The 25,056-nt window shown below is 42.6% G+C and overlaps 9 protein-coding genes across 12 annotated transcripts; 4 read left to right on the top strand and 5 right to left on the bottom strand.

Moving 5' to 3' along the window:
- Positions 1-293: 293 nt before the first annotated feature.
- On the bottom strand, positions 294-1,512 carry Aven (Apoptosis and caspase activation inhibitor). Its single transcript, XM_018109880.3, has 2 exons — positions 1,316-1,512; positions 294-1,250 (listed from the first exon to the last, which is right to left on the bottom strand). The coding sequence occupies exons 1-2, from the start codon at positions 1,342-1,344 to the stop codon at positions 422-424; spliced, it is 858 nt and encodes a 285-aa protein (XP_017965369.1). The 5' UTR covers positions 1,345-1,512; the 3' UTR covers positions 294-421.
- A 429-nt stretch (positions 1,513-1,941) lies between these two features.
- On the top strand, positions 1,942-3,333 carry LOC108657311 (putative glutathione-specific gamma-glutamylcyclotransferase 2). Its single transcript, XM_018109878.3, has one exon. The coding sequence runs from the start codon at positions 2,099-2,101 to the stop codon at positions 3,065-3,067; it is 969 nt and encodes a 322-aa protein (XP_017965367.1). The 5' UTR covers positions 1,942-2,098; the 3' UTR covers positions 3,068-3,333.
- A 116-nt stretch (positions 3,334-3,449) lies between these two features.
- Positions 3,450-4,504, top strand: Nxt1 (NTF2-related export protein 1). Its single transcript, XM_018109883.3, has 4 exons — positions 3,450-3,605; positions 3,728-3,780; positions 3,847-3,933; positions 4,011-4,504. Exons 2-4 carry the CDS (start codon positions 3,772-3,774, stop codon positions 4,320-4,322), a joined length of 408 nt encoding a protein of 135 aa, XP_017965372.1. The 5' UTR covers positions 3,450-3,605; positions 3,728-3,771; the 3' UTR covers positions 4,323-4,504.
- Positions 4,505-4,668: 164 nt separating this feature from the next.
- LOC108657314 (uncharacterized) lies at positions 4,669-6,776 on the top strand. The gene has a single exon (XM_018109881.3). It carries the CDS (start codon positions 5,135-5,137, stop codon positions 5,924-5,926), a length of 792 nt encoding a protein of 263 aa, XP_017965370.1. The 5' UTR covers positions 4,669-5,134; the 3' UTR covers positions 5,927-6,776.
- lin-52 (DREAM core complex component lin-52) lies at positions 6,736-7,641 on the bottom strand. Of its 2 annotated transcripts, none has more exons than XM_089265146.1 (4): positions 7,440-7,641; positions 7,274-7,378; positions 7,106-7,210; positions 6,736-7,049 (listed from the first exon to the last, which is right to left on the bottom strand). In XM_089265146.1, exons 1-4 carry the CDS (start codon positions 7,480-7,482, stop codon positions 6,886-6,888), a joined length of 417 nt encoding a protein of 138 aa, XP_089121272.1. In that variant the 5' UTR covers positions 7,483-7,641; the 3' UTR covers positions 6,736-6,885. The 2 variants fall into 2 exon arrangements, with proteins under 2 accessions (XP_089121272.1, XP_030244849.2); XM_030388989.2 differs by having other exon boundaries at positions 7,274-7,375; positions 7,440-7,638.
- A 434-nt stretch (positions 7,642-8,075) lies between these two features.
- On the top strand, positions 8,076-12,459 carry LOC108657310 (N-acylneuraminate-9-phosphatase). The gene is made up of 3 exons (XM_018109876.3): positions 8,076-8,600; positions 9,783-10,268; positions 10,849-12,459. Exons 1-3 carry the CDS (start codon positions 8,442-8,444, stop codon positions 11,251-11,253), a joined length of 1,050 nt encoding a protein of 349 aa, XP_017965365.1. The 5' UTR covers positions 8,076-8,441; the 3' UTR covers positions 11,254-12,459.
- Positions 12,460-13,432: 973 nt separating this feature from the next.
- Positions 13,433-18,775, bottom strand: MAPk-Ak2 (MAP kinase-activated protein kinase 2). Of its 2 annotated transcripts, none has more exons than XM_030388987.2 (5): positions 18,645-18,775; positions 16,667-16,973; positions 14,805-15,076; positions 14,318-14,733; positions 13,433-14,252 (listed from the first exon to the last, which is right to left on the bottom strand). In XM_030388987.2, exons 2-5 carry the CDS (start codon positions 16,951-16,953, stop codon positions 14,160-14,162), a joined length of 1,068 nt encoding a protein of 355 aa, XP_030244847.1. In that variant the 5' UTR covers positions 16,954-16,973; positions 18,645-18,775; the 3' UTR covers positions 13,433-14,159. The 2 variants fall into 2 exon arrangements, with proteins under 2 accessions (XP_030244847.1, XP_089121271.1); XM_089265145.1 differs by having other exon boundaries at positions 18,641-18,769.
- Positions 18,776-18,984: 209 nt separating this feature from the next.
- Ubc7 (ubiquitin conjugating enzyme 7) lies at positions 18,985-21,420 on the bottom strand. Its single transcript, XM_018109882.3, has 4 exons — positions 20,914-21,420; positions 20,657-20,738; positions 20,302-20,561; positions 18,985-20,212 (listed from the first exon to the last, which is right to left on the bottom strand). The coding sequence occupies exons 1-4, from the start codon at positions 20,954-20,956 to the stop codon at positions 20,094-20,096; spliced, it is 504 nt and encodes a 167-aa protein (XP_017965371.1). The 5' UTR covers positions 20,957-21,420; the 3' UTR covers positions 18,985-20,093.
- A 284-nt stretch (positions 21,421-21,704) lies between these two features.
- LOC108657308 (venom carboxylesterase-6) lies at positions 21,705-23,764 on the bottom strand. Of its 2 annotated transcripts, XM_018109874.3 has the most exons (4): positions 22,856-23,764; positions 22,436-22,786; positions 22,080-22,372; positions 21,705-22,017 (listed from the first exon to the last, which is right to left on the bottom strand). In XM_018109874.3, the coding sequence occupies exons 1-4, from the start codon at positions 23,762-23,764 to the stop codon at positions 21,780-21,782; spliced, it is 1,791 nt and encodes a 596-aa protein (XP_017965363.1). In that variant the 3' UTR covers positions 21,705-21,779. The 2 variants fall into 2 exon arrangements, with proteins under 2 accessions (XP_017965363.1, XP_089120119.1); XM_089263993.1 differs by having other exon boundaries at positions 22,436-23,764.
- Positions 23,765-25,056: the final 1,292 nt, after the last annotated feature.

Genomic DNA, 25,056 nt, shown 5'->3' with positions numbered 1-25,056 from the left:
CACAGAAGAGCAGAACGGAACAAACTGGAATGGAATGGAACGCCAGATGTAATGGAATCAAGCTTCGCTTACATTTGCTACATTGTATTACAGCAGCGTGCGCTGCTAATGCAACGGTTCTATAGCCGAGCTGAAGGGAACAAAGTGGAATGGAACGGCAGATAAACCCTCGTTTCATCTGCAATCCTATTCCATGCACTGTTGGTCAGCACGAGAAGCTAACGACATAAACGTTTCCATAGCTGAGCTAAGCGGAACAAACTGGAATGGAACGGCACCATATTACATTTCAATTGGGTTTCTCTACTAAGGCAAAAGCTGATTGAATTTATTGTATTTAGCGCCTAAAGCAGATATGTTTGGAATTGGTTTGGGTCGCTACAAATGCGGTTTTTTACTTATTTCTAATAGTGGACGCCGCTCACTCATCGAGCACGCTGTCCAGCCATTGCTCGACATCGTTTTTGCTAGTGTTCGTCGTCGGCGTCGCTGGCTGCACCACCGGCGAGGCAATGGCCTCCAATGGCAGTGTTGGGCCCGTGTCAATGGAGGCCTGAGCAAGCTGAGCATCGGTTACCGCCAGCAGCTCGTCTAGCTCGTCTGGTGCAGCTGGCTGGGCAGACTTAGTGGATTTGGCCGAGGTGACACGGGACTTTTCATCATTCAATGCTTTCAACACGAGCTCTTGGTAGATGAGCTCGGCTTGCTCAGCTGCTTCGTTTTGGGCAATAATCTGGGATCGCGTAAACATCGCTGGGGAATAGTCCATGCGCTTGTAGAAGGGAATCGTTTGCAGGCCGCAGTTGAGTAGACTGAGATTGAGTGTGAAGTAGCCGCTGGCGGCCTTGGTGGGCACCTGAGCCTGACCCTCTGCTATGTTGCTCCATTCTTTTTCGACGCCAAAGGTGAAGTGGCCACCGCCCATGCTGGGGAACTGCGACATCTGCTTGTAGTCACCGGCGCGCAACTGAGCGCGTGCACTTTCATCGATGGGAGCGCCATCAACGAGATGGTCCACATCCTCCGAGTCTGACGGCGGCAGCGTATCCAGCATATTGCGATTCTTTTGCGGTGCCACCGAGCGAGTGCCACTCGACCAGCCTTTGCGACCGAAACGCGGCTCATCACTTGAGTCAGCCACATCTACAATGCTGCGGACTGTCGTCGCTTTTGGCGAGCTGGAGGACGTATTGTTGCCGCCTCGATGCGATTGCGGATAGTATTTATGCTGCTTCATATTCTTGCGATTTCTGAAGGAAATATAAAAATAATTTTGTATTACTCGCGCTCGCGATTACGTGGGCGTGTGTCTTACTCTCTCGATCGATTGTCCTTTTCGCTCATTTTGGCCTTGTGCGCAATGACAATGTAATTAATATGATTTGTTTACGTTTTTCCCTCAGTACTTTGTTGCTGTGGCAGCGTGAACAGCTGTGCCGGTAGCTTTCCTTTGCGAATGTGCAAGCCACAGCTGTTAGCGCCAACACATGCCAGCAACTATCGCCTAATCGAAGGAGATAATTAATTTTGAAGCTTATTTAATACGTTTGAGACTCAAACAAAAATGCTACACGAGTATATAGTGAATTCAATAAACATTTGAGTACATTACATATTAGATTATTATCTTACAAATATTCAATACAATAGTAAGCTATTCATTTTCAAAGTTTGCCGCATATTTTTTAATCGCCGACACAAGCTGGCAACCATCGCTTTTTATTATCGATACGATTTATAAAGTGATGATTGCTTCGAAAGAATTACGAATTATAATGAATAACAAGTAATGTATTGACAGCTTTATTTATATTTATATATATGAATATCTAAAGTAAGTATTTTATGTCACAGTACAGCATAGAAAATATATGTGTTTCTGTGTTTCAAATTTGGCGCCACCTTTTCATTCAAAGCACATTGCTGTGCTTTGCCTGTTTGAAATCAAATCGATAGTTATGCCCGAATCACGACAGACGTAAATCGATAAAGTCGGTAATATTAAATTCTTCCAGCAACGGCAACAGCTTTTGTTTAATTTCTGTGATAATTGAGTGGCAATACGGGCACAGACGCCATTTGGTTGCCCTTGGAACAGATGTTGCGTCTCGTACAGGACCTGCGACTTAGCAGTAATTCAAACTCGAACGAATTGTCAGCTAAGGTTGCTGAAATTTATCGAGAATGTTTCGCTGAGCTGGCATCCAGCTCTTGCCCGCTTAGTCAAAACAAGTGTAATTCCAATAGCAATGGCCAGCACTCCACGTTGCTGCAGTGCTTCGATGCCAAGCCCAGCAACCAGACGGAGAGTATAGCACCCAGCCCCGACGATGTCTGGATCTTTGGCTATGGCTCGCTTGTGTGGAAGGCGGATTTTCCGTACATAGACCGACGACGCGGGTTCGTCTGTGGCTACAAACGAAGATTCTATCAGCACAGCATTGATCATCGTGGCATACCCGAGAAGCCGGGTCGCGTGGTAACCCTACTGCCTGGCGATTTAACCCAGGATAGAGTCTACGGCGTCGCCTATCGCATTGCCGCTGCCCAAAAGGCTCAGGTGCTGGATCACCTGGATTACCGCGAGAAGAATGGCTACGAACGCTGCAACTTGGAATTCCATGAATATCCATCCACAACGATGCCCATTGAGGTAATCATGTACGTGGCCACGCAATCGAACGACTCCTATGCAGGACATGTGTGGCAGGTGCCGTGCATAGCAAGACAAATCTTTACCTCGGCCGGTCCCAGCGGCCCCAATCGCGAGTATCTGTTCAATTTGTTCATAGCGATGCAGGAACTCTTTCCGGACGTCGTTGACGAGCACCTCACCGAGCTGGTAGACTGTGTCCAGCAGTATATTAAGAACGAGGAGCCGGCGCTGCTAGAGCAAGCTCTTAAAGCACAGATTAATTGTATATTGAGTGAATTCCTGGCAAAAGATGCGAGCGAGCAAAAGCAGGAGGAGCTTGCTCAGCGCTTGGAGGCTTTACTCGAACGTTGCCAACGGCCGAGCTGGCGCGAAGAGTTACTCAGTCAGGAAGTGCAGGAACAGACCTTTTGACCAAGCTCTTCCGCCCTTCCCTTAGATACCTTTTCTGTTTCTATGTTTCCTATAGATTCAATTCATCTGTGTACATGATTTGTAAGATAAATATCAATACATACATATATCCATATACATATACATATATGTATAATAATATAAATATTTGTATACATATAAAGTAAATGGGTAATAAGCAAATCGAAACTATTTAATCTTCTTGGGTAATTGGGAAGTTTGTAATAAATTTCTGCTGATAGAACATTATTTACAACCGTATTAAACATTTTGTTTATAATTTATAACAAGTTATCGATACTTTGTTGTTGGCTTTAAAAGGCCAGCAACAGTATGTACAGCCGCTCAGATACGATAGTGTGATGACACACTTTTATCGATTACATTTTGCTTTAAACTGAATTTGCCTCGTGAAACAACACAATATTCCCGTTGAATTGCTTTTTAAATCATTTTCAATAAACTAACGTGAAAAGCTTCATCTGAGTTTTGACACGACTAATTGAAGTTAACAGAAAAAAACAACGCCATAAACTAGGTAAGTTTAAGAGCTCCAATTTTTGCAAACAAAGCAAATTTAAATGCGCAAAGAGCTCTTAGTGCAGCCACGTCTGTTTGTACGTCGAGATATTTAATATATTCGATATTTTGTAAATGCAGTGCTGAAACCCTATCTTATTTCGAAATATATTGCAAGATACGAGATGAACGCCGTGAGTATCAAATAACAACAATTTAAAAAAATAAAACATAATGCATTGATACATTTACATTTGCAGGAGATAAAAGCCAAAGTGGAAGCATGCTGTCGCACAGCGGAAGATTTTACACGCTTGTACTACGCTTCATTTGATAATCGCCGCCATGTAAGCAAGCGAGCCGGCAAATGCAATATTCGCAATAGCAGAAAGTATAAACAGTTATTCTATTTGTTTACTTTTAGCAAATGGGTCGCTTATATATAGACACGGCCACGTTTAGCTGGAACGGGAATGGAGCTCAGGGCCGCGAGACGATCGAGCGTTACTTCCTGGAGCTACCCTCGTCCCGTCATCAGCTGACCACGCTCGATTCGCAGCCAATTCTAGATCCAGCTGTCGGCGGCCAGACGACGTACATAATACTGGCCAGCGGCACAGTTAAATATGCCGAACAATCCCTGCGCACGTTTCAACAATCATTTGTAATTACCGCCGAGAATGATAAATGGAAAATTGCCTCCGATTGTTATCGACTGCAGGAGCCGCTTAATTAGTTAGTAAATTACAGTTACAGTGTTACAATATAGACTAAGAATGAACAAGAGCAAGTTGAACCAGGGCAGTTTGATGAATTTAGAGGGGGCTTGTCAGCTGTCTAGAAGGCAAACAGCCTTTAAATTTACTAATGAAATATATATACAAAATGTAAAGTTTAAGTAAATAAATATATATATTTTTTGTACAGAATATGTATATATGTAGATATGTATATTCACTATATGTACAACTGGAAATTGTTGAAAGGTCTCTCGTAGTCCTTTAAGAAGAGTGTCAGCTACGCATGTACATGGTGTACTCGTCAAAACACAATTAAAATAGTACAAAGAACATTAAGCTATATTTAAACTAATATTAAGTTAGCTGCCTATGTATGTGTGTAAGTGTAATGGACATGCATGCACTTGTGCCAGAGAGAGAGACAGAGAGAGCCTCGTTTTGAGCCGAGCCGTCGTACCTTTCGCTGTTGACCCCTTTTAGCTCGTTCGCCCAGCGCTTTGTCCACGCACTCGCGTCACAACAATCGTCCAGCCCGCACGTGCGGCCAGTGGCTGCTGCACAAATTGGCCTCGCTTGATTATTAGCTGGCAGCAAAAGTTGTTAAACAAAAACTAAGGAAAAAGGAATATATATCTATACATTGATAATTGGCAGAGTTGAGCGAATTAGTAATTGGCTGGCAACAAGGGCCTGGGCTATTGCAACAAGTTGTGCGAGGCTGAGTTTAACCTTGGCCTAGTTGTCCGGTTGTGTGTGTGTGCGTGTGCGTGTGTGTGTGTGGGCGGGCGCACGGCAACAGCCAAGGCAAATGATTGGAGAGCTTGGCTGTCCCATTGGCATGCCCACAGCAAGTGCGTTAAATGCAGCTGCCAGCGCAACGCCAGCAACAGCAACAGCACCAGCAGCAGGCATCATCATTGTCAGCAGCAGCAGCGACGGCGGCGGCAGCAGCAACACTGGCCCAAATACAGCCACTGCCAATACACATCACTATCAGCAGCAACAGCAACAGCAACAACAGCAGCACCAACAGCAACAACAGCAACAACAGCAGCAGCAACAGCAACATAAGCATCTTCAGCAGCAACAGCAGCAGCAATATCATCAACTGACCAACAACATGAGCATGCTGAATGTGAAGAGTGGCGGACGCTATCTCTGGACGGATCGTGAGCTGCTGATGCATCTGCAGAACTATACGCCGCTCATCTTGCTAATCGATTTTGTGGAGAAGACACGCACCAAGCGCTTCTACGAGAGCTCCGAGCGCTATGAGATCCTGATGCTGGTCTTCATCATGCGCAAGGGCGCGCCATTCTGTGAGAACAAACGCTTTCCGGCGGAGTATTGGGTGAACTTGTCGGTCGGCCCGGTGGCCGAGGCGTTTGATCGACTGCAGGCGGCCATCGATATACCGGACCCACAGCTGCCCATCCACATGAGCGTCACGGACCTGACCACCTGGAAGGAGATGTTCGATGGGGCGATGATTGACATACGCCGTTTCGCCTATTATACGGATCCCATGCAGCTGGCCGATGTGGGCGTCTATAATCGCATTACGTTCGAGCAGCGTTTCGCCATGCAGTGGCAGGAATAGATGACCTTGACCTAAGACACACAAACAACCCCCCTCCCAGTCGCCCCTCCCTCTGCCCCACACTTGTTGGCTCGTGTAGTTGAGCTAGAAAGACGTTTGCCAAAGTGAAATGATTCAACAAATAAGTAATTGATTTACTACTGTATATTAGAGTCTTATAAAGCAACCATGTACCGTTAGTCTCAATTAGTTGCTTTGCTGTTAAGGTTAGGTTTTAATTTTCATTTATCTAATACGATATTTTAGCAAGCCTTTACAGTGATTTGACTTGTTTTGTGTTTTTCGCTCAGCTCAAAATTCGCTTTAAGACTACATAGGTTTTATTTTAGTTGAGGTTAGGTTTACAAAAAGGCTTATTTAAGGAATATATATATTATTATATATTTTTATGAGATCTACATATGTATATCTTTTGCAATTTTATGCATATCAATTGTAAATGGCAATTCGGCTATTCGCTTAGAAATCGATATATCATAAATATGAGAATATTATATATGTATATGTATACGTACATATATACAATATATATCTATATATGTAGAAACATTACAGTACCTGCACACACATACACACCTATATATAAACATAGATATAGAACCGAGTTAGTTATTGGTTTACGGCTAGCGGAATTTATATACTGTGCCTTCTCCTCCAGCCCCATCACCCAGAACTCTCTTCCTATCTCTGCCTTACTCGAATTCCATCAGTCTCTGTTTCTGCCTCCCACACGGAAATCCAAATTCTATTCCTTAATTTAGTTGCCTATATCTTTATATGTATTTAATATAAACATATGACTATGCTGCTTTAATGGAAATAAATGTTATTTATTGTTGACTAGCATAAATGCATAGCACGCGCCTATAACTGTACAATTTATGACATCAGAAAAAGTATGAATATATGAATACGAATATAAATGTAGTTGTATAATTGAATTTGTTAGTCAGTCATAATTAATTGCGCATAGCTTTCGCTTTGGTCAGCCGGTCGCGATCGAAGATGCCCAGCAATTTACCACGCGTCATTTCCTTGGACTCTCGTACACCTAATCTATAGATTTGATCGTGCATGGCTTTAATCTTCTCCACCAGCTGTTCGGGCGGCAGGCGAGCAAATTCTGTAATGATTAATAGAAATTATTCAAGTTCCGATTTAATTGTCCTTTATACTAACGGTTAATGGCAGCCATGTTGACTTTGGTGTGGATCTGGTTACAGTCAACGCTTGGTCTGTGGATTGGTGTATCACTCATAGTTAAAAACTCTTCCATGCCAGGAACTGTAATGCATTGCAACCCATAACAATTATATGTGTGTTTCTCTTAATTGACGTGTTACTTACAGCGTTCTGGCCATTGTACCGGCGATTCACGCAGGGTTTCCAGCGAGATTAATTCATCCACTTTGGCGGTTTCTTTGGCGTCTTCGCTCGCTTCATGTTTTTCTGCTTCAATTAACACTTTACTAATTAATGCTAACCCAGAGTACTCTTTATTTGTATGGCTCACCTGGTGCTGACATATCTGAATCTGCTTTTGAATTACCAATCATTGGTATTATTGAGTGACACAATTTATGAATTCTCAATCAACATAAATTACTCCAAAAGGTAAACAAAATTTGCCGTCAACGCTCAACCGGCGTTGCCACCCTTAAATGAACTCTATACTTATGCGATATATCGATAGTTATATAAAGCGTTACTGCATATTGTTATACAATATTATCGTTTTAATGAATGATTTAATTATTAATATTTGAAAGTTTTATTTTTCAGCAGATTTGTGTTTCAAAACAATCTGCTTGTTTAATTGTTGCTATAAATAAATACTAGCAGTATATGCATAGGCTCTCCTTCGTGAGAGTATTGCGTGCTCGCTCTGGCTCATTGAGTTAGCCAACCTGACATCTGTCAATACTCACTTTATAGTGCCCGCCAAAGAGCTGCGTACAGAAAACAAATTGTTGGTTTCAATATAAAATCATAGTTTTCAACCATAGAATAATAATGTAGCTATTGAAGCTGGAGAATACTTTTTAAGAAACCAACTAAAATGTGTTTAAGGGTGAACAGTTGGGTTAAAACATGAACTTGGAACAGCTGATGTGACCCAACGTCAAAATTTTTGCCATTTACTTACGTTGCTGACTGTCAAATCGTGCGTGTGAGCACTTTCTTTCAGTCATTGCTTTGCTCTTACTTTGGTTACATTTACCTGTTCCCTTATTTAACTTTAAAGCAACGTTTGTTTTCAATTTAGTTGCTGTTTAACTAACAAAACGTGTGCAACTACCTCGCAAAGACAATTCCGACAGTTACCACATTTATTCGAGTGGCGCCAAAATTTAAATAAAATAATTATATGTACATATGTACATATACAAACATATGCAATTAATTGTTATAAAGCTCTTATGATATATGTGCAACCAACTAGCACTTCCCATAGACGCACCCTACCCCCTAATAAGAATCAAGTTCTCCAATCAACAGTGCGTGGCAATAACTCATGGCCGCTAGCAAATTTTCAACAGCGACGTCGTTAACAACGGGCCTCAAGCACACAACACCGTTCGATGGCATTTGTGCGAAAATCTCAGCGTTCTACTTTGACTTAGATAACACGCTAATCCCAACGCGGGCCGGTGATTCCAAAGCAATTCGCAAGGTACGATAACTTACTGTTAACTTCGTGGGTGAAAGTTCGCGCGCGCCACCAAACGCACACACACACACACACACGCGCACACTTCCATAGATATTTATAAAAATTTTCCACTGCAACCGCTCGTTACGTATATTTGTTGTTGTGTGCGTGTGTGTGAGTGAGTGTGTGTAGGCAAATAGCACGCGCTTGCATTTAGCCGTTTGTACGTGTGCGTGAGCATGTGCATGTGCATATTTGATCAATGCATGTCGTCTTTCTCTAACTAGAGGTCAAAGTCATAAGAGACCCAAAATAAACAGCCGCACATCTTCAATGGCCGAATGACACTTGTTAGTTTTGCCATTTACCGCTTAACGAGACCCCCCTCAATTAGCTTACGCATGAAATGATACAATTGTGTGAGTGTGTTTTGTTATTGTGTCGTTTTATTTGTTTTTACGCAATTTGTTTATTATTATTATTATTATTTTACTTGTTGTTGACAAAAGAAGCGAACCGGAACCCAAATCAGAGCAAATGTACTGCATTCGGGAGTAATTAATATTAATTTAATACAGGAAGCCTGCTGTATACTAACTGCTTTTCGTATAATACAGAAATGATAAATAGCCTCATTTGCGTTTAAAAAAAATAAATATGTTCTATGTGCACGAAATGTATATGATTAATAATTAATTCCTTTCGAAATCGGTGTTTGTGAATATGTTTAATCAAGCCGGGGTATTATCATTTTTATGATGGACAACCAGGAATACAATTTTACAATTTTGTTGTTTTCATTCTCGTAATAAATATAAAGAAATCTGAAGAACAATTAAAGCAATAAAAAAAGTAGATTGTATATAAATGAAAATTTTATAATATATCTGGTAGTATTTTTATGTACATTTATATTCTGTATATAATTTTTCTATTTAATATAAATTATATTTTTGCATATACATATGCATTTTATACACACTCACATATACATATGTATGCATGTTTGATAAGTCCTGTTTTGAGCAACATTTCGCATGTGTCATCCTGGCAGGCTCAACCCTATAGCTGTCTCATTCTAGTGCAAGCGTGTGCCGTATGGCGGGTGCAGGCATACGTGAATTCGCGTTAGCTAACAGGTGTCATCCTGTTCACTGTTATTTACGATGCGTTTCTCACTGTCTGCTCTGCTTGCTCTTTCAGCTAGCTGACGTGCTGGAAACCCAGTATAGCTTTACCAAAGACGATGCCAACCTAGCCACACAGAACTTTTTGAAGTCGTTCCGTCGCTGCCCGGACAACTCGCAAACATCGCTGGACTCGTGGCGCACGCACTTGTGGCGCGAGTCCCTGCAGCAGAAGCACAAGCATCTCGCCGAGCAGATCTATCCGCAGTGGCTGAAGCTACGCTACCGTTACCTGGCCATACCGCCCGACTATGTGCAGCTGTTGCAGCGCATGCGTCGCGCCGGCTACTTTCTAGCGCTCATCACCAATGGCCCCTCGAATGCGCAGCGCGAGAAGATCAACAAGCTGCACGTCCGCAGCCTCTTCGACTGTGTGCTCGTCTCCTCGGATCTGCCGTGGGAAAAGCCGCATCCGGAAATATTCTATGCCGCTTGCAATTTTCTTGGCGTCAAGCCGCACGAATGCGCCATGATTGGCGATAAACTCGAGACGGACATCAAGGTGAGTGCACGATGCATGATGCAATGACACCAGCTGAAAGTGAGCTAAATTCTTTTCACTGTAGTACTTTGAGGCTGTAGTGCTTCAGACTTGAATGAAATCTGATCCTCAATAGATGTTGAGCGTATAAGACTAGGCTGACAGCAATGGAAGGCTGTTTCAAGGCCTAGTCTAGGTAGAGGTGTGGTTGTGTAGCCTAGTGTAAAACAAGTTGGATTCCACTTCTGCGTATCTCGCTCTCTCTCTCTCTCTATCGCTCTTTATAGGTCTGCATTGATCTTACACTAACAGTCTCGCTCTCTCTCTCTCTTTAGGTCTACATTGATCTTACACTAGCTCTCCCACTTCATCTATATGTACACTCCTTTGCTATCCATTATTCTCTCCCATTCTTTGGATCTACATTGCTCTCTACACTACACTCTACACTCTCTCCAGCTACAGATCCCCATTACGATTCTCCTCTTTCTCTCTCTTTTTCTCATTCCCTATATCCCTCCCTATTCCTTCTTTCCCTCTCTTTCACTCGCCATTGAATTAGCTTCACTAACTGCTCCATCTTCTTCTTCTTCCTTGACAGGGCGGACATCTGGCCCAGCTGGGCTTGACCTTCTGGTTGCCGCTGAGCACCAGCAGCGCCGCCTCACAGTGCCTGGACGATGTGGAGTACAAGCCGCACGTAAAACTCAACAGCCTGCTGGATCTGTACAAATACTTTCCGCGCCTGAATGCCGTCGCAGCAGCCGCCACTCCGAGCACCGCGAATCGTCGCGGCAGTCACAGCCAGAGCAGCAGCGGAAGCGGAAGTATCAGCGGAAGTGGAGCAGGAAGCAATAGCGATCATGATCGCGGGGCTGGAATGCGTCCGCAGCCATATGGCGAGGACTCGTATCAGCGCCAGAGCGCTTATAGGCGTGGCGGCTCATTGCCAGCCATGGACTGTTCCAACAGCGAAGCGGAGAACAGCTGCGATAGCTTTATTTAGGAACTGGTTCGAAATCGGACAGAGTGATACGCAGTTGCCTAGCGAGGGGCGAATGTTACACGACGAAGAACAAGAAGCAGAAAAAGAAAAGAAGAAGAATAGGAGGAGACTCTGAGCAATTGAATGTGCAAGACATGGAAATGATGTACCTTCAGTTTACAAAACCAAACACACACACACACACACACACATACAGAAACAGAAACACATCCACACACACACACTCACACACTCGACTATATTAAATAGGTTGAAGTCTTAAAGGAAATAATCAAATTGGAATTGAATCAGCGCAACAATTTTAAATAAGCCAAGCTGAATCTCGCAAATCTGCCATATATATCGATATATATGTATATGAAATACTTTAAGCAACCAGAGCACACCAATTGTTGCATCCATATGTAGTATATACATACATATATATATATATATATATGTATTTTTCTAGAAACCACGAAGAGCAAATGAAATTGTTATTGAACAGATATGAGATATGCATGTACTATATATATACACACACATTTATATATATACATAAGATATATATGTATATATAAAGCTAGGCTATGGTAGCTTTAAGCTATAGACAGCACAATTTGTAAGATTTGCACCACCAGAAACACCAACTGCACCACCAAAACAAAACTCATGAAAAGTAAAAAAAAACCTGTTAAAGAAATGAAATCAAGAAATTTATGTAAAAAAAAAACTGAATACAAATTGTTAACTAATGTTGTAGGCATGTTGAATCTGTACACACATACATATATAGATACTCTCCTATGTATATATATCTTGGATATGTATATATATATATAGATATATGTTGTTGCTTGTTTATTTTATTTTATGATTTTGCAATAAGTTCCTCAACTTTTTGCTTCAACACATGCTCAGCGCGTGTGTGTGTGAGTGAATGCGTGTGTGTGTGTGTATGTGTGTGTGCGTGTTTTGTATTTTGTAGCATTAGCCAACGGAACTGAGCCAAACACTTAGCAAACTGTTATTTGCAATGCTTTGTACCCTCGCACAAATTCCCTCCAAGCGCAATCCTAAGGAACTGTTCCTAGCGTATGTCTGTGTGTGCATGAGTGTGTGTGTGTGCCTGTGTGAGAGTGTGGCTGTTGTACTGCACTGTTATATATTATATACATACATACATACGTCAATAAATAACAAAGCAATAACATTGCAAAATCTAAACGAGTTTGTTCTCATTGATTTGAGCCTGGATAAGAGAGAGATAGGAAGGGTGGGAGAGAGAGAGAGATAGATACATTTACAGCGCACTCTCTTCACTTGATGTGAGACTGGAATTTCTTTGAATGTAGCTCTATCTAAGGTGTTTTGGTAGGATATATTGCACTCATTTCCTTACTAGTTATACCTAGAAGAACTCTATATGAGCTTTACATAAATCACCCTTGTAAAGAGGCTGGATATAGTAATCTGGGGGGTACAAAACTGAACTTATGAATAAATGAAATGTGAGATTTTAGAATCAACAACAAATTCACGAGCTGATGGAACTAATAATACCCTAGTTATAGCTTCCATATGATATGGTATTCTTATGAGATATGAGATGCATATATCTATGGATATGATGTGGCGCCATGATTATGATTTGTTTACGGAATGTCTCGTAGGGATATCATTGATAAGAAATACGGAAGCATCTATCTAACAACCAATAAATCGTTTATCTTATCTAGAAAGTCACTTGGATACAGTTTTCAACATATGTATTTATTAGATAATCTATTATTAAATGACTCAGAATGCCTCAGATAAATCTAAATAAACTTTCTTGAAGCAAGCAATCTGGATGAATCATAGCTAAGCCCATGGAAATTTCCCATAGTAAATTTTTTGATAAGATCTAGCTACAGCACTAAAGGGGAATACGCCGTAAAGATAAGATGACTCATGATTGATAAATGTGTTAAGTAAGTCAAATTTGTTACATAAGATATAGATGATAGATACGATATACATGTTAAATATGATATATATTTTATATGATAAAGTCAGCACAGATTAAGACTATATAAAAACTAGTTTTTAAACATATGTATACTCTATCTCTCTCCCTCTCTTATACTATAGCTATACATGTATATATATCTATATGCTTATACACAAGTCCAAGTTTTAAATGAAACATTGTTGGGGCTTTTCTTTCGAATTTATAAACTACAAATACTTTATTTATATGATAAATTGTATATATAGAGCTGTCAGCAGCAAGCGAAGCAATATACATATACATACGTATATATATATATATATGGACGTATGCTAATGTTGTACATCAACTGGAGCAGATCTTATGCTATATATAGTTAACAGACATCACTTGCAAATGTCGGGGGACATACACGTAATTTTGTCGGGCATATATTTTAAAACGTTACAAATTAGATTAAAAGCTCAGTTTTTGTTTTTGTTTTTTTTTTTTTTTTTTGTCTGTCTTGAAGTCGGGTCGATAGGTGGCGACCTGTAGTACAGTTTTAAGATACATATACATATACATAGATAGGACTTTTTTAAAAAATGTTTTTTGCACACTATAGAAATACCCTTAAAACCTTTACTGGAAATGGACATACAAATACGTACATATACATAGGACAATCGAGGACAGGACTATATAATTTAACATGGTCAAAATCAAGTTTGGGGGGGGCGGGGTTAAAACTCTTAAGTAAGGCAAACAAAAAGATACATAATATATATATGTAGAGAAGCACGCCAAATGTGGCATATAAATCTTATTATGATCTATCTCTTCACACACGCACACATAGACCCACACGTGTGTGTGTGTGTGTGTGTTTGGGTAGGGGAAAAAAAAAAAGGTTTTGGCCTTGGTTTGTTCACGCTGGCAGCGGCCGCTAAATCTATTTTTTGTGCTCCGCATAGATTTCCTCAATCTTTTTCCTGCGCTTCGTTAACAGCGGATTGTTGGACTTGTCCAGCGCCTTGATTTGCATCTGGAATAAGTAGGTAGCGAGATTAGAGAAGTGCTTAGCCTTGACGTATTGCAGCGCTAGTTTACTTGATCGTAGTCCACTCGCATGGTGGCCAGCGATCGCGTCATCTCCTCCTGCACCTCCGGCCAGGTCTCTTCGCCCTCCTTGAGCATGCGGCCGGTGCAGAGTGGCGTCTGGGGCACCGCATCGTACTGGGCTATCCACTTGTTGCGCAGCACATCCTCGATGCGCAACCGCTTGCTGGGATCCACATTGAGCATGCCCTTGATTAGATCCTTGGCCGCCTGGCTGACGTTCGTCCACTCGGGATCGGGAAAATCGTATTGGCCCGACCGTATGCGCTTCTTCATGCCCGGCGATATGGACAGTCCGTTGATGCTGTAGAACGGCGGAAAGCCGCACATTATGATGTACATGACCACGCCCAGCGACCAAATGTCGCAGCTCTTGTCATACTTCTGCGGGCCGAGCACTTCCGGAGCTAATGCGACGAACGGAAGAAATCATTCAATGAAACATTTAAAGGGGCACGATCAGAATGAACGCACTGACCCACATAGTACGGCGTATAGCAGGGCGTCTGTAGGGTGTCGTTGGTGAACGTCTCCTTGGCGAAGCCAAAGTCTGTCAGCTTCAGTATTGCATTCGGCTCCTTTGTCGTGTAGAGCAAGTTCTCTGGCTTCAGGTCGCGGTGCGCTATGTCTCGGCTGTGCAGATAGTAGATCGCCTCGCATATCTCGCGCATTATGTGAGCCGCTTCCCGTTCCGTAAACGAGCTGTCCGCCTTGTCCTGGATGCGCTGGAACAGCTCGCCGCCCTCCATGCTGCAAGAGAGAGAGAAAAAGTCGCGTGAATAGGGTGTGTGAAGGTGCTGGCAGAGGGAGACGGAGGGAGTCTGAAGTGGCTAGGGGAAGAGACTATGTGAGAATCTCTCATAAGCGAATGCAGAGGGAAGGAGAGAAGCGGGAATTTGGCAACATAGAAGATTTGGTTCCTCTCCTGACTAGAGCTGAAGTAATACTTATAGCAGAGAGAGAGAGAGAGAGAGAGGGAGAGAGAGAGAGAGAGAGAGAGAGAGGGAGAGAGAGTGTGTAAGCTAGGTCAAAGAGAGAGGAGGGCAGAAGGGGGGAAGAGACAATATTAATTCATCACTCTCTTTGTCCTTTTCTTTCTCTTGCAATCTTAGATCAGTCAGGAAGAGAAAAAGAGAGAGATAGTGAGTGACAGTAAGAGTAAGGTAGCTCTCTCTCTCTCTCTTTTTCTTGGTCTCTCTTCACCCATAGATGGGACTTCGATTAACGAATGAATTATTGATGATAGAGACTCATACCTTAAAGTTCTCTCTCTCTCTCTCTCTCTCTCCACTTTATTCTCTAGCAATCCCTATCATCAGTTAAGTTTTCACTCTCTCTTCTGACATTTCTGCTTCCCTTTTTCGCCTCTCGATTAATACCTTTTCTTTTATGCGAATGTGAGCACAGAGAGCGAGAGAGAGAAAACTGAACTTGTATAGTCCCTCTCTTGTTATCTCTTCCCCGTCTCAGCATGAGTTACTTTCTGTCTTTTCCCCTTCATTCCTCTATGTTATAAAACTTGAGCTGTGCAGCCAGTTGAAACGCTTACGCATGCCACAGACAGAAATGTCTGCCAAGAGCGCTGGAGTCTTTGGCCTATTTATAGAGCCACAGCGAATGTCTGCCGCAATCAGACGAATTAACGATAAATTAGTTCCAATGCGAAAGGAAAACTCGAAATATATTTAATTATGGCGCGTATAATGCGGATTTATGGCGTCTTTATGGCAACCGAATGTAAACAAGGTGGCAACGCACTAATTGAGTTGCGTGCGAAAAACCGAATTAATGAGTAACGGTGTATAGCGTGTGCCGTTCTGAGTTATTGTTTCCAATTGGAAATAGGCAAATTCGAGTTGGATGACGGGACTTGAATTCATTGTATTATAGCATCTAATTGGAAATCGATAGAATAAATTAGATGAGATTGCCGGCTAGTTGTAGTATGTCCAAATGGAATATATTATTCAGAAAGTCGAAATCATAGTATACGTTCTAATTGGACATTAATTGACTATACTAATATAATCGAAACTAGTTGGCAGCAAGCATCGAGCTGGATAATATTGTAGGGCTAATGAACAACATCCAATCAGAAACGGATTACATACGGGTGGGCTAGTGCCTAGTTGGATTTGTTATTGTATCGTCATATCATACTGCTTCATTGAACGCCCATATGGGAAATGCGACTTGTTAATTGCCCGAATGGAGCCAGCTTTGTGACTGATTGATATATGATACCGTTAATTGGAAACACTGAAACCCAATGCTACTTCCTACTGAAATCTGATCACTCGTTCAGACACGTGTCCAATTGGAGCTAGCCAGTCTAATTACCATTCCATTACCACCAGCAGACACTTGCGTCCGCTGTACGTGTTCTCGTAGACGTCGATGATGTTCACGATGTGCTTGCAGCCGCTGGCCCGCCAGTGCAGGTCGACCTCGCGGCGCGCCTTCTCGTTGTCCAGCAGAACCTTGAGGGCATAATTCTGTTTGGTGCGCCGATTGGTGCACTGCACCACTTTTCCATTGATGCCCAGTCCGAGCACCGTGTCCGATATTTCGTAGTCGTCCACCAAAGGCGTTGTCTTTGGTTGCCGTTGATTCTGCAGCGAAAGCATCTTGAAAGCTCGGGCCTAGCCTAGAAGCGAGAGAGCGAAAGAGAGAGAGAGAGAGTACTCAAATTAGAATTGTTATGTTTATGTGTTTATGAGGCAGAGAGAGAGCGAAAGGGAGAGTGAGAGTAAGATCGACAGTGTTGTCGTGCTGCAGTTAGTAAAAGCCGACCTATTCAGAATAACATTAAGTGCTCCAAGCGCCACTGTTGCATTGCTGCACTCAGCCATAAGTACAAGCTGCTGCTGCTACACAGTAAATTCCTAGCCTTTACTGCCAGATGGTGCAATTGGCAGTAGATATGCCCGATGTTCCCGGCAAATTGTAGTTGCAGCCGGCGCCAATGTTGCTGTGCTGCACTGAGCAGTATGAATGAGCACCCACACCCTAGCGTTGTAAAAATATCTGTCAATGTTGCTGCGCTGCAATTGACAGACAGGATGGCACCAGCTAGCGGCAGACTCCGGCTGGAGTTGCCATATCGTTAACGAAGTGTGAATTGAAGTACTACTGTCAACAGTGTTGCCGTGTCGCAATTAGCTTAAAAGTGTCATTGCATCATTATGATCTTTAATGAATAATAATTCAAGCAATGACGTCACACACACACACACACACAATCCCACATACAGAGAGACACTTGGTTTGTGGTATTATTTACAAATAAACAAATTGATGCTACGTTTCTGTTGTCATTTGGCTTTACGTGGGCGCAACAACTTGTTAACGAATAGACAGATATAAGGAAAAGATGAAATTCTGTTCGGCTGAAATTGCGAAACTCGCAACAATACCGAACTTCAAGTAATTCGGATGCGAATTGGAATTCGAATTGATTTAGCATTTCGAGTGGCTCTTTACATGTGCATAAATTATTCGAATTGGAATTGTACATTGAATTGGAATTGCTTTGCATATGCTAATTGGCATTACAGGGCTTTCCGTTTTGTTTATGAAATTTTATGCAGCAAACGGTCGTACGTGTGTGTGTGTGTGTGCGTGGTCAGCTGCTTTAGCCATGCGACTCGTACAGTTAGTATAAATGATAAATCTTGCACTAAATAACGAGAGTGTGGAGTGAGGGGAAGGGAGGGGGCGGAGTCGGGAGCACAGCAAACATTACACAATGTTTAAACGAGGAGTGCTAATAGGAAAATGCATTTGCAGCCTGGCAACTCTGATTGGACATTGAGCTGCGTTGGCATGCCCACTTTATCCCACGTCTCTCCCTCTCTCTGTCACTCTCACTCGATGCATGTGTGCGTGTGTGCCTAGCTGATGAAATGAGCTTATGTTATTTATTGTGATCAAAATAAAATGCACAAAATCAATTGCGGTTTTATGAATGTATTTATGTAAAAGCAATATTGAAAATAATACAGCATATTGGACAGCTCCTCTTCTTCTTAGCTAGTTGCCCCCGCACACACACAAACACACACAGACAGCCACTCACACACCTGGCGTGTGTGTCAAAGCCGCAGCTACATGCGTCATGTTTCCCCCCACTTAATGCGGTACTCTTTTTTTTAGTACCATTTTCACTTTGCGCTTATTTTTATCAGTCAGACACTCACACACACACACACGCAGAGATCTGTCTTCTCTTTGATTAAAAGTTCGGGTCAATGTCGCTGCACAGTGTTATATATATTCTAGATATTAGCACTTGTGTTCTCGTTCTTCGCTGACATACCTTTATTTGTTTTTTTTTTGGTTCGGCGTGCGATGTAATAACAATAAAAAAAAAAAAGAAAACAACACGCTCCGGACACAACACGCTACGAGTTTCGACTTAAAAGCAAAAACAATAACTGAAAATACTTTTTGCAATGCGACCAGAGTGCACCAGGCTCATAATACCATTCAGTGTGGCTGCCAAGCGTTACAGCTGGTCACACCTAAAGTGTTCCCTGCATTTCAACGGCATCTGGTAACGCTTGATGAGGCGCAATAATTTAAACGCGACTACTGTGAATGGCCCACAGATAAATATTTAATCAATGTTTCGAAGTAAGAAATAAAACCACTATGACTGCAACATAAGTGTATGTATATTTAATTTAGAGCAATAATAAAAAAAAAATGAACCTAAATAATGTCTTTAGCGGCACATCTACGAGGTGAGTAACATAGGTAAATACACAATACACCATACAATTTATAATTATGGATAAAGGACTTTTTAAACATATTGTTCACAAAACATTCATTAGCTTAGGTCTATATTGTTCACAATTGTGCATTTGGACATGGCGAAAGCTATGTCCAACAAGTCCTTACTTTGAGTATTGCACTAATGGCTCACATATTTAACTGTTTTTTTTTTTTCTTTTTCATTTTTAACTTAAACTTTATTTTCCCCAGATTCGTTTTCTGTTGGGCTAAAACTTTTTTTTATGCTCACGTGTTTTCATTTACTTAGAGTTAATATTGAAACTAACCTGGGCTTGGGAAGGAGAAAATTATGGTATAGTGGTAAATTGTTAGTGAATGACCTGGGTATTATTATAAGACTTGGGATTGTTTTTCTCTTTTTTTCTTCATTTCTTTTATGGGTTTTTCTTTCTGTTTTGTACACTACAAGTTAGGGACATAAATTTTTTGTTTCAAAATATCAATTGGACAAAATGTTTGGTAATTTCAGATAAGCTTAGAATTTTCATCATATTTGTCTCCTTCATTTCCTGTTTCATTATCCTCCTCTTGAAGGTTTTTTTTTCGTATTGCCTTTATCTTTTCACGTTGATCTTTAAATTTTGAAAATTTGCCCGCAAGCCAACTAGCCAATCCACTAGCTCCATATAAGCACACCTATATATCGACACATATACACACGCACTCACTCACAGACAGACACACACACACACACACGCACTTGGGAGAATTTCCTTTCCACTCTTTCCAGTTGGTTGTTTCGATTCCCTTCAAGCAGTTTTAATGGTATGCAGTGGGTAGTGGTCCTTGATCGTGCGAGTGTTGGATTTCATGTGCCTCCTTTTTCCTCCTCTGTGACATTTTCTTATAGCTCTCACCCTCCTTTCCGATTTTCGCATATTGTTGCTGCTGTGTTTGCTGTTGATTTGTTGTTGCTGCCGTGTTTTTGATTTCGTTTGGGTCTGGGGATCAGTCGCCGTGGTCGCTCTTATGCGGATAAGCCGAGTGTCTTGCGTACCAATCGCTGTGCGATCCGATTGAACTCGTCCCTCCGCTCCCGCCACATGATGGCCGCATCCACATTGGCGCCACTCTCGTCGTTCGGTTCTAAGGGAAGGCAGACGATTAGTCAAATGGACAGGAATACAAGTCTATATATATATGCATATATATTCTAGGTCTATAGGTCTCTTTACCCGCCAGCATGCTGACCACACTCAGCAGTATCTTCTCAACACTCTGAACAGGGCTCCAGCGCTCGGCGGAGAGCTCGTAGCCCATGGGATCGTCGCCAGGGGCGTGTAGTATTGATATGCAGACGCGGCCATCGGCAAAGATGTTTGGATGAAACATATCACAAGTGAATTTCATTTTAGGTGGACTCAGTGGGTAGTCGGGTGGAAAGACCAAACGGGCGGGAAACACGCCGCCCTCGAAACAGGTGCCCTCGGGTCCGCTACAACATACAGTTAGATTAGATATACATAATGGCACGCATACACATGCACACACTTATGTATGTAGGTGTATGCACATGATTTGACAACTCACGCAATTAGCGCCTCCCATTCAAAGAAATTGTCCTCACTGATGGGTCCAGCGGCAATGCCCTCCGGCGGATCCATTGTTAACTCTATATGATGCAGTAGGCCGAGCGAGCATGTGAGAGTTTATGTGTGTGTACGAGAGAGTGAGAGGGAGAGAGAAATAGGGGAACAGTTATGACGTTGTTGTTGATGAAAGTTCATCCGGACGCAGCTAGCAAATCTGCATCTATTGAGCACCTGCCCAAAGTCCCGTTCACTTACGTTTGTATTCCGCCATCAGGCGACGCAGCGCCGAGCCAGCCATTTGTTGTCCACTTTAGTTTAAAATTGCAGCTCGAGGTCAAGTTAAGCGAGAAAAACACCACGTTGGTATTTGCGAGCGTGTGGCATAAAGTTGCAAAGTGTTTATTTTTATATATGTATATAATTTGCTTGCATATACATATACATATTCATATATATACATACATACATATGCATATATGTATATAATTATATATACATGTATACGTATATATATGTATATATACAAGATATATGCTAGTGTGTGGTATATATATATTAATGTATATATATACGTATATATACAACTAAAAAAACAAACAAAACTGTCGAACTGCCGTGTGTGTGTGTGTATATATATACATATATATGTATGTATGTATGTATATATGTATATGTGTATTTATTTTGTCCGTATGCGTATGTCAATGTCGGCCAGCTTGAAAAAAAAATGAAACTACGTTTTGGGTTTTCAGGGCTGCCAGACGGTTTCACTTGACATCGCACCTATCGCATACACTAAACATACATATGTGTGCAAATCGAAGTGCGCACAACGCGCCGAGCTACTTGGTAATTGTATCCATTCTTGTTTTTGTTGTTGCTCTACCGTTTCATTGGAATCGGATTTTATAAGCACCTGTTTGAGGTAAAATGTCTTGTTTTCTCTTTGTATTTCTGCTGCAACACGAAAATGTGCCTGCTTCTTACAGGTGGCAACCTGTGTGTTATCGTTTGAATAAAGCTTATGCCTAGATCTGGCAACACGCTCGGTGTTTACTTCTTATTTAGTTTATTTATAAAACAAAACGTAAATACTTTGGAAATGCTAAAATAATTAAAAATTACAGCTCGTTGTGCTCATTGCGGGAAGACGCATTGGCCGGCAGATGAGCTTTCAGCTCACGCCAGAAGTCAACACGATGCTGCAGCAGCGCTAGCTCCATGCGCAGCAGAGCCGGCCGCTCAGTCTCGGTCTCGTCCAAGTCCAACTTGGAGCCCAGGCGGGCATATTGCACTGGATAGGTGCGCGCGGGCAACCAGGTGGGTAGATTGCTGGTGCCATTCGCATGATTAGGATCACTAAAGGAAATCGATTTATTTCAGTTGATGTTTGTAGCAATTGCTAAAGAGAGCTGGCATACCCGTTGCGTGCAAAGTTCACCCAGAGGCGGAGCATTAGGTCGCGTAGCTCCAGGTCCTGGCGCGTCGGCACCGCGCTCACGAACAGCTCCTGGCCGATGGGAAACAGATACTGCAGCTCCTCAGCATGGCAGGCGCCATAGAACTCGTTGCGTCCGCCCTTAAAGATCTCCGAGAAGCTGGCCGCGCCCTTGTGATCAAACAGATAGACATACGTGGGCGCCTGCTGCTGGTCACCCAAGCGCAGCTGCAAGTACTCATCTACGCCAGCCACAAACCAGCCATCGGATATAAGCTGCAAGCGATAGAATATATTAATATATTGAGATGATGTAAGTGATGCTGCTCTGATGCCTACATCGGTCAGATTCTGATGGTTGGACTTGTTGTAGTTGTGGCCCGCTTTGAAGTAGAAATTCTCAATGTGGCGCGTTATCTGCTGCTGCTTCTCGTCGTCGTGATGGTCATAGTTGAGCACCACAGGCAGCAGGCGCTCGAAGGACGACTTGAACTCCGCCATGATATGCGGCAGATTGAGCAGCGCCGCCGTCTTCAGAAGCCCCTCCTCGGCTGTCACGCCTATCATCAGGGGCAGCTCCTGGCCATGCGGTCGCTGGGCCACCTCGCGTGGTCGCTGCGTCAGGAAGGCGCCCTCATGCTCCGGCTCAATGACGGGCGGAAACGGTATCATCGGATCAAAGTCCCAAACCTGAAAGAGGAAGGAAGCAGCTTTATATACTGTCACCACACACACGCACCCACCCAACCACACACTTACAAACATGTCGTAGAGCGTGGCTACCACATCCTCGGCTCGCTTGCCGCGCAAACAGTTCAAGCGCGCAGGCCAATCCTCGCCAGCTGCGGTGCAGTTCAGCAGCTCGGTCAGTTTGAGTGCACGCTGAGCGGCCACGCCCGTGTGGGCGGGCTGTGCCCATGGATTGAAATAGGTGCCCGACTGGGCAATGGCCCGGTGGAGTAGACCGCGTGACTTTTCGGAGAGCATGTGGTACGTGACGCTGGCACCGCCGGCGCTCTCGCCGAACACCGTCACGCTCTGCGGATCACCGCCAAAGGCGGCAATGTTGTCGCGCACCCAGCGCAGCACCTCCAGCTGATCCTTCAGGCCATTGTTGCCCGGACAGTCGAGCGTCTCGGTGCTGAGGAAGCCGAGCGGGCCCAGCCGAAAATTGGCCGAGACGAGCACAATGTCGTGCTCGAGCAGAAAGTCCGGCCCGTAGAAGCTGCTGATGCCCGCGCCGCACTGCCAGCCGCCGCCGTGGAACCACACCATCACGGGCAGCGGCTCCGCCGGCACCGGATCTGGCGTATACACGTTGAGGTACAGGCAGTCCTCAGAGCCCTCGATCATCATGTCGCGTCGAAACGGATCGCGTTGCATGCAGACGGGCGCATCCTTAACGGCCAGCCGCTCGCCCTGCCACGCCGGCATCGGGACGGGCGCCCGGAACCGCAGCTCGCCCAGCGGCGGCACGGCATAGGGCACGCCCATAAACGCCCGCATATGCCGCCCGCTGTGGGTGGTCTTGTGGCGGCCCACCAGCCAGCCGCCGTGCGGCATCTGGACGTGCATGCCCTGCGAGGCGCGCGCCCAAGCCCCATCGATCAGAGCGCCCAGCAGGAGCGCCCCCAGCCACAGCAGCTTCCCGTCGATTCTCATTCTCATTCTCAGTCGCAGCTCATCAACTCGCCAACTGATTTGGCCAACGGCCGCTGCTGCCGGTTTTAAGATTACAACATTCGGCCGTGTGCGGCGCGAGCAGCGCACACTGGTTCCGCGTACTAAAAATAGCAAATCAAACCAATAACAACACCGAATGAACCCCAAAAAAATAATTGAAATTCAATCGATTTCCATAACTGGAAAAAGGCAAACATATTCTCAAATAATTAATGTCTTGTCTCAGCCTCGTCAAATTAATAATTTAGTCTGTAATCTGTAATCTTTGATCTAAAATCTGGCACCTGCTATACATTTACCTTAATCAAAGTCTGTCTGAGAGCTGCACGTGTACGCTGGGCTGACAGTCTGTGCACAGCTAACTTTAACTGTAACTTCCTGTAAGTTTAGTTTCAAGAACTGACTGAGCTTTTGTGTGCTTTCGCAGCCGAGCTTAATACCATTGAGCTTTATGTGGCAAGTCCTATAACTTTAGTTGGTTTCAAAGTTATCACAGAGCTTGTGGGTGCTTTCGCAGCAAAGCTTAGATCTGTAGAGCTTTCTGCAGAACGTGCTGCTTGCTTTATGCTCTTCGAGCTTTCAGGCGCCGCAAGCTCTTAAGATGTTTTTTTTTCATGCAAGGCTTAGGCTGATTGGATTTGTTCTTTAATTTTTATTATTTATGATTTTTGTAAAATTATTTTTTATTTTGCATTGGGTTTATATAAAAGCTTTGCTCTTTTATTTTTATTATTATTATTTTTTTTTAATTATTTTTTTTTTTATCTATTTTGGCATGTTCTTAAATTTTTATTATTTATGATTTTTTTTAAATTATTTTTAAAATCTATTTTTGGTTGTTCTTAAATTTTTTTATTTTTGATTTGTTTTAAATTATTTTTTAAATCAATTTTTGCATTGTGTTTGCTTTGCTCTTTAATTTTTATTATTATTATTATTTTTTTTTTTTGTAAAATAATTTTTTAAATCTTTTTTTGCATTGTTAAACCCAAAGCTTTGCTCTTTTATTTTCATCATAATTTGTTAAATTTTTGCTATCCATTTTTGCATTGGGTTTATATAAAAGCTTTGCTCTTTTATTTTCATTATTTATGATTTGTTTTTTAAATTATTTTTTATCCATTTTTGCATTGGATTTATAGACAAGTTTTGTTCTTATGTCTTATTCCATTTTTATTATTATTTTTTTTATTCAATTTTGTTGCTTTAACCTTAAAACCAAATTTCGGTTGCTTTTTGTTTATATTTAAATAAATTGCAAATAAAACATAAATTAA

This window comes from Drosophila navojoa, chromosome X (genome assembly GCF_054131105.1).
Source record: "Drosophila navojoa isolate 15081-1374.11 chromosome X, UAZ_NAV_1.0, whole genome shotgun sequence".
Taxonomy (NCBI): Eukaryota; Metazoa; Arthropoda; class Insecta; order Diptera; family Drosophilidae; genus Drosophila; species Drosophila navojoa.
This window is presented reverse-complemented; position numbering and strand designations above follow the sequence as displayed.

What these genes read in the sequence shown, in the direction of transcription:
- LOC108657314 (XM_018109881.3), top strand. Translation starts at nt 5,135, where the DNA reads ATGATTGGAGAGCTTGGCTGTCCCATTGGCATGCCCACAGCAAGTGCG.
- lin-52 (XM_089265146.1), bottom strand. Translation starts at nt 7,482, where the DNA reads ATGATTGGTAATTCAAAAGCAGATTCAGATATGTCAGCACCAG. An exon ending in TTCAGATATGTCAGCACCAG is followed by an intron (nt 7,379 to 7,439) that starts GTGAGCCATACA and finishes TGTTAATTGAAG; the next exon opens with CAGAAAAACATGAAGCGAGC. An exon ending in CAACATGGCTGCCATTAACC is followed by an intron (nt 7,050 to 7,105) that starts GTTAGTATAAAG and finishes TAATCATTACAG; the next exon opens with AATTTGCTCGCCTGCCGCCC.
- LOC108657308 (XM_089263993.1), bottom strand. Translation starts at nt 23,764, where the DNA reads ATGAGAATGAGAATCGACGGGAAGCTGCTGTGGCTGGGGGCGCTCCTG. An exon ending in ACCATCAGAATCTGACCGAT is followed by an intron (nt 22,373 to 22,435) that starts GTAGGCATCAGA and finishes TATCGCTTGCAG; the next exon opens with CTTATATCCGATGGCTGGTT. An exon ending in GTGAACTTTGCACGCAACGG is followed by an intron (nt 22,018 to 22,079) that starts GTATGCCAGCTC and finishes GATTTCCTTTAG; the next exon opens with TGATCCTAATCATGCGAATG.
- LOC108657310 (XM_018109876.3), top strand. Translation starts at nt 8,442, where the DNA reads ATGGCCGCTAGCAAATTTTCAACAGCGACGTCGTTAACAACGGGCCTC. An exon ending in ATTCCAAAGCAATTCGCAAG is followed by an intron (nt 8,601 to 9,782) that starts GTACGATAACTT and finishes TTGCTCTTTCAG; the next exon opens with CTAGCTGACGTGCTGGAAAC. An exon ending in AACTCGAGACGGACATCAAG is followed by an intron (nt 10,269 to 10,848) that starts GTGAGTGCACGA and finishes CTTCCTTGACAG; the next exon opens with GGCGGACATCTGGCCCAGCT.
- Nxt1 (XM_018109883.3), top strand. An exon ending in CATTTGATAATCGCCGCCAT is followed by an intron (nt 3,934 to 4,010) that starts GTAAGCAAGCGA and finishes GTTTACTTTTAG; the next exon opens with CAAATGGGTCGCTTATATAT.
- MAPk-Ak2 (XM_030388987.2), bottom strand. Translation starts at nt 16,953, where the DNA reads ATGCTTTCGCTGCAGAATCAACGGCAACCAAAGACAACGCCTTTGGTG. An exon ending in CTGCTGGTGGTAATGGAATG is followed by an intron (nt 15,077 to 16,666) that starts GTAATTAGACTG and finishes TCTCTCTTGCAG; the next exon opens with CATGGAGGGCGGCGAGCTGT. An exon ending in TGCGAGTGGACTACGATCAA is followed by an intron (nt 14,253 to 14,317) that starts GTAAACTAGCGC and finishes TACTTATTCCAG; the next exon opens with ATGCAAATCAAGGCGCTGGA.
- Ubc7 (XM_018109882.3), bottom strand. Translation starts at nt 20,956, where the DNA reads ATGGCTGGCTCGGCGCTGCGTCGCCTGATGGCGGAATACAAAC. An exon ending in GAATGGGAGGCGCTAATTGC is followed by an intron (nt 20,562 to 20,656) that starts GTGAGTTGTCAA and finishes TGTATGTTGTAG; the next exon opens with CGGACCCGAGGGCACCTGTT. An exon ending in TGTGGTCAGCATGCTGGCGG is followed by an intron (nt 20,213 to 20,301) that starts GTAAAGAGACCT and finishes GCCTTCCCTTAG; the next exon opens with AACCGAACGACGAGAGTGGC.
- LOC108657311 (XM_018109878.3), top strand. Translation starts at nt 2,099, where the DNA reads ATGTTGCGTCTCGTACAGGACCTGCGACTTAGCAGTAATTCAAACTCG.
- Aven (XM_018109880.3), bottom strand. Translation starts at nt 1,344, where the DNA reads ATGAGCGAAAAGGACAATCGATCGAGAGA. An exon ending in AAGGACAATCGATCGAGAGA is followed by an intron (nt 1,251 to 1,315) that starts GTAAGACACACG and finishes TATTTCCTTCAG; the next exon opens with AAATCGCAAGAATATGAAGC.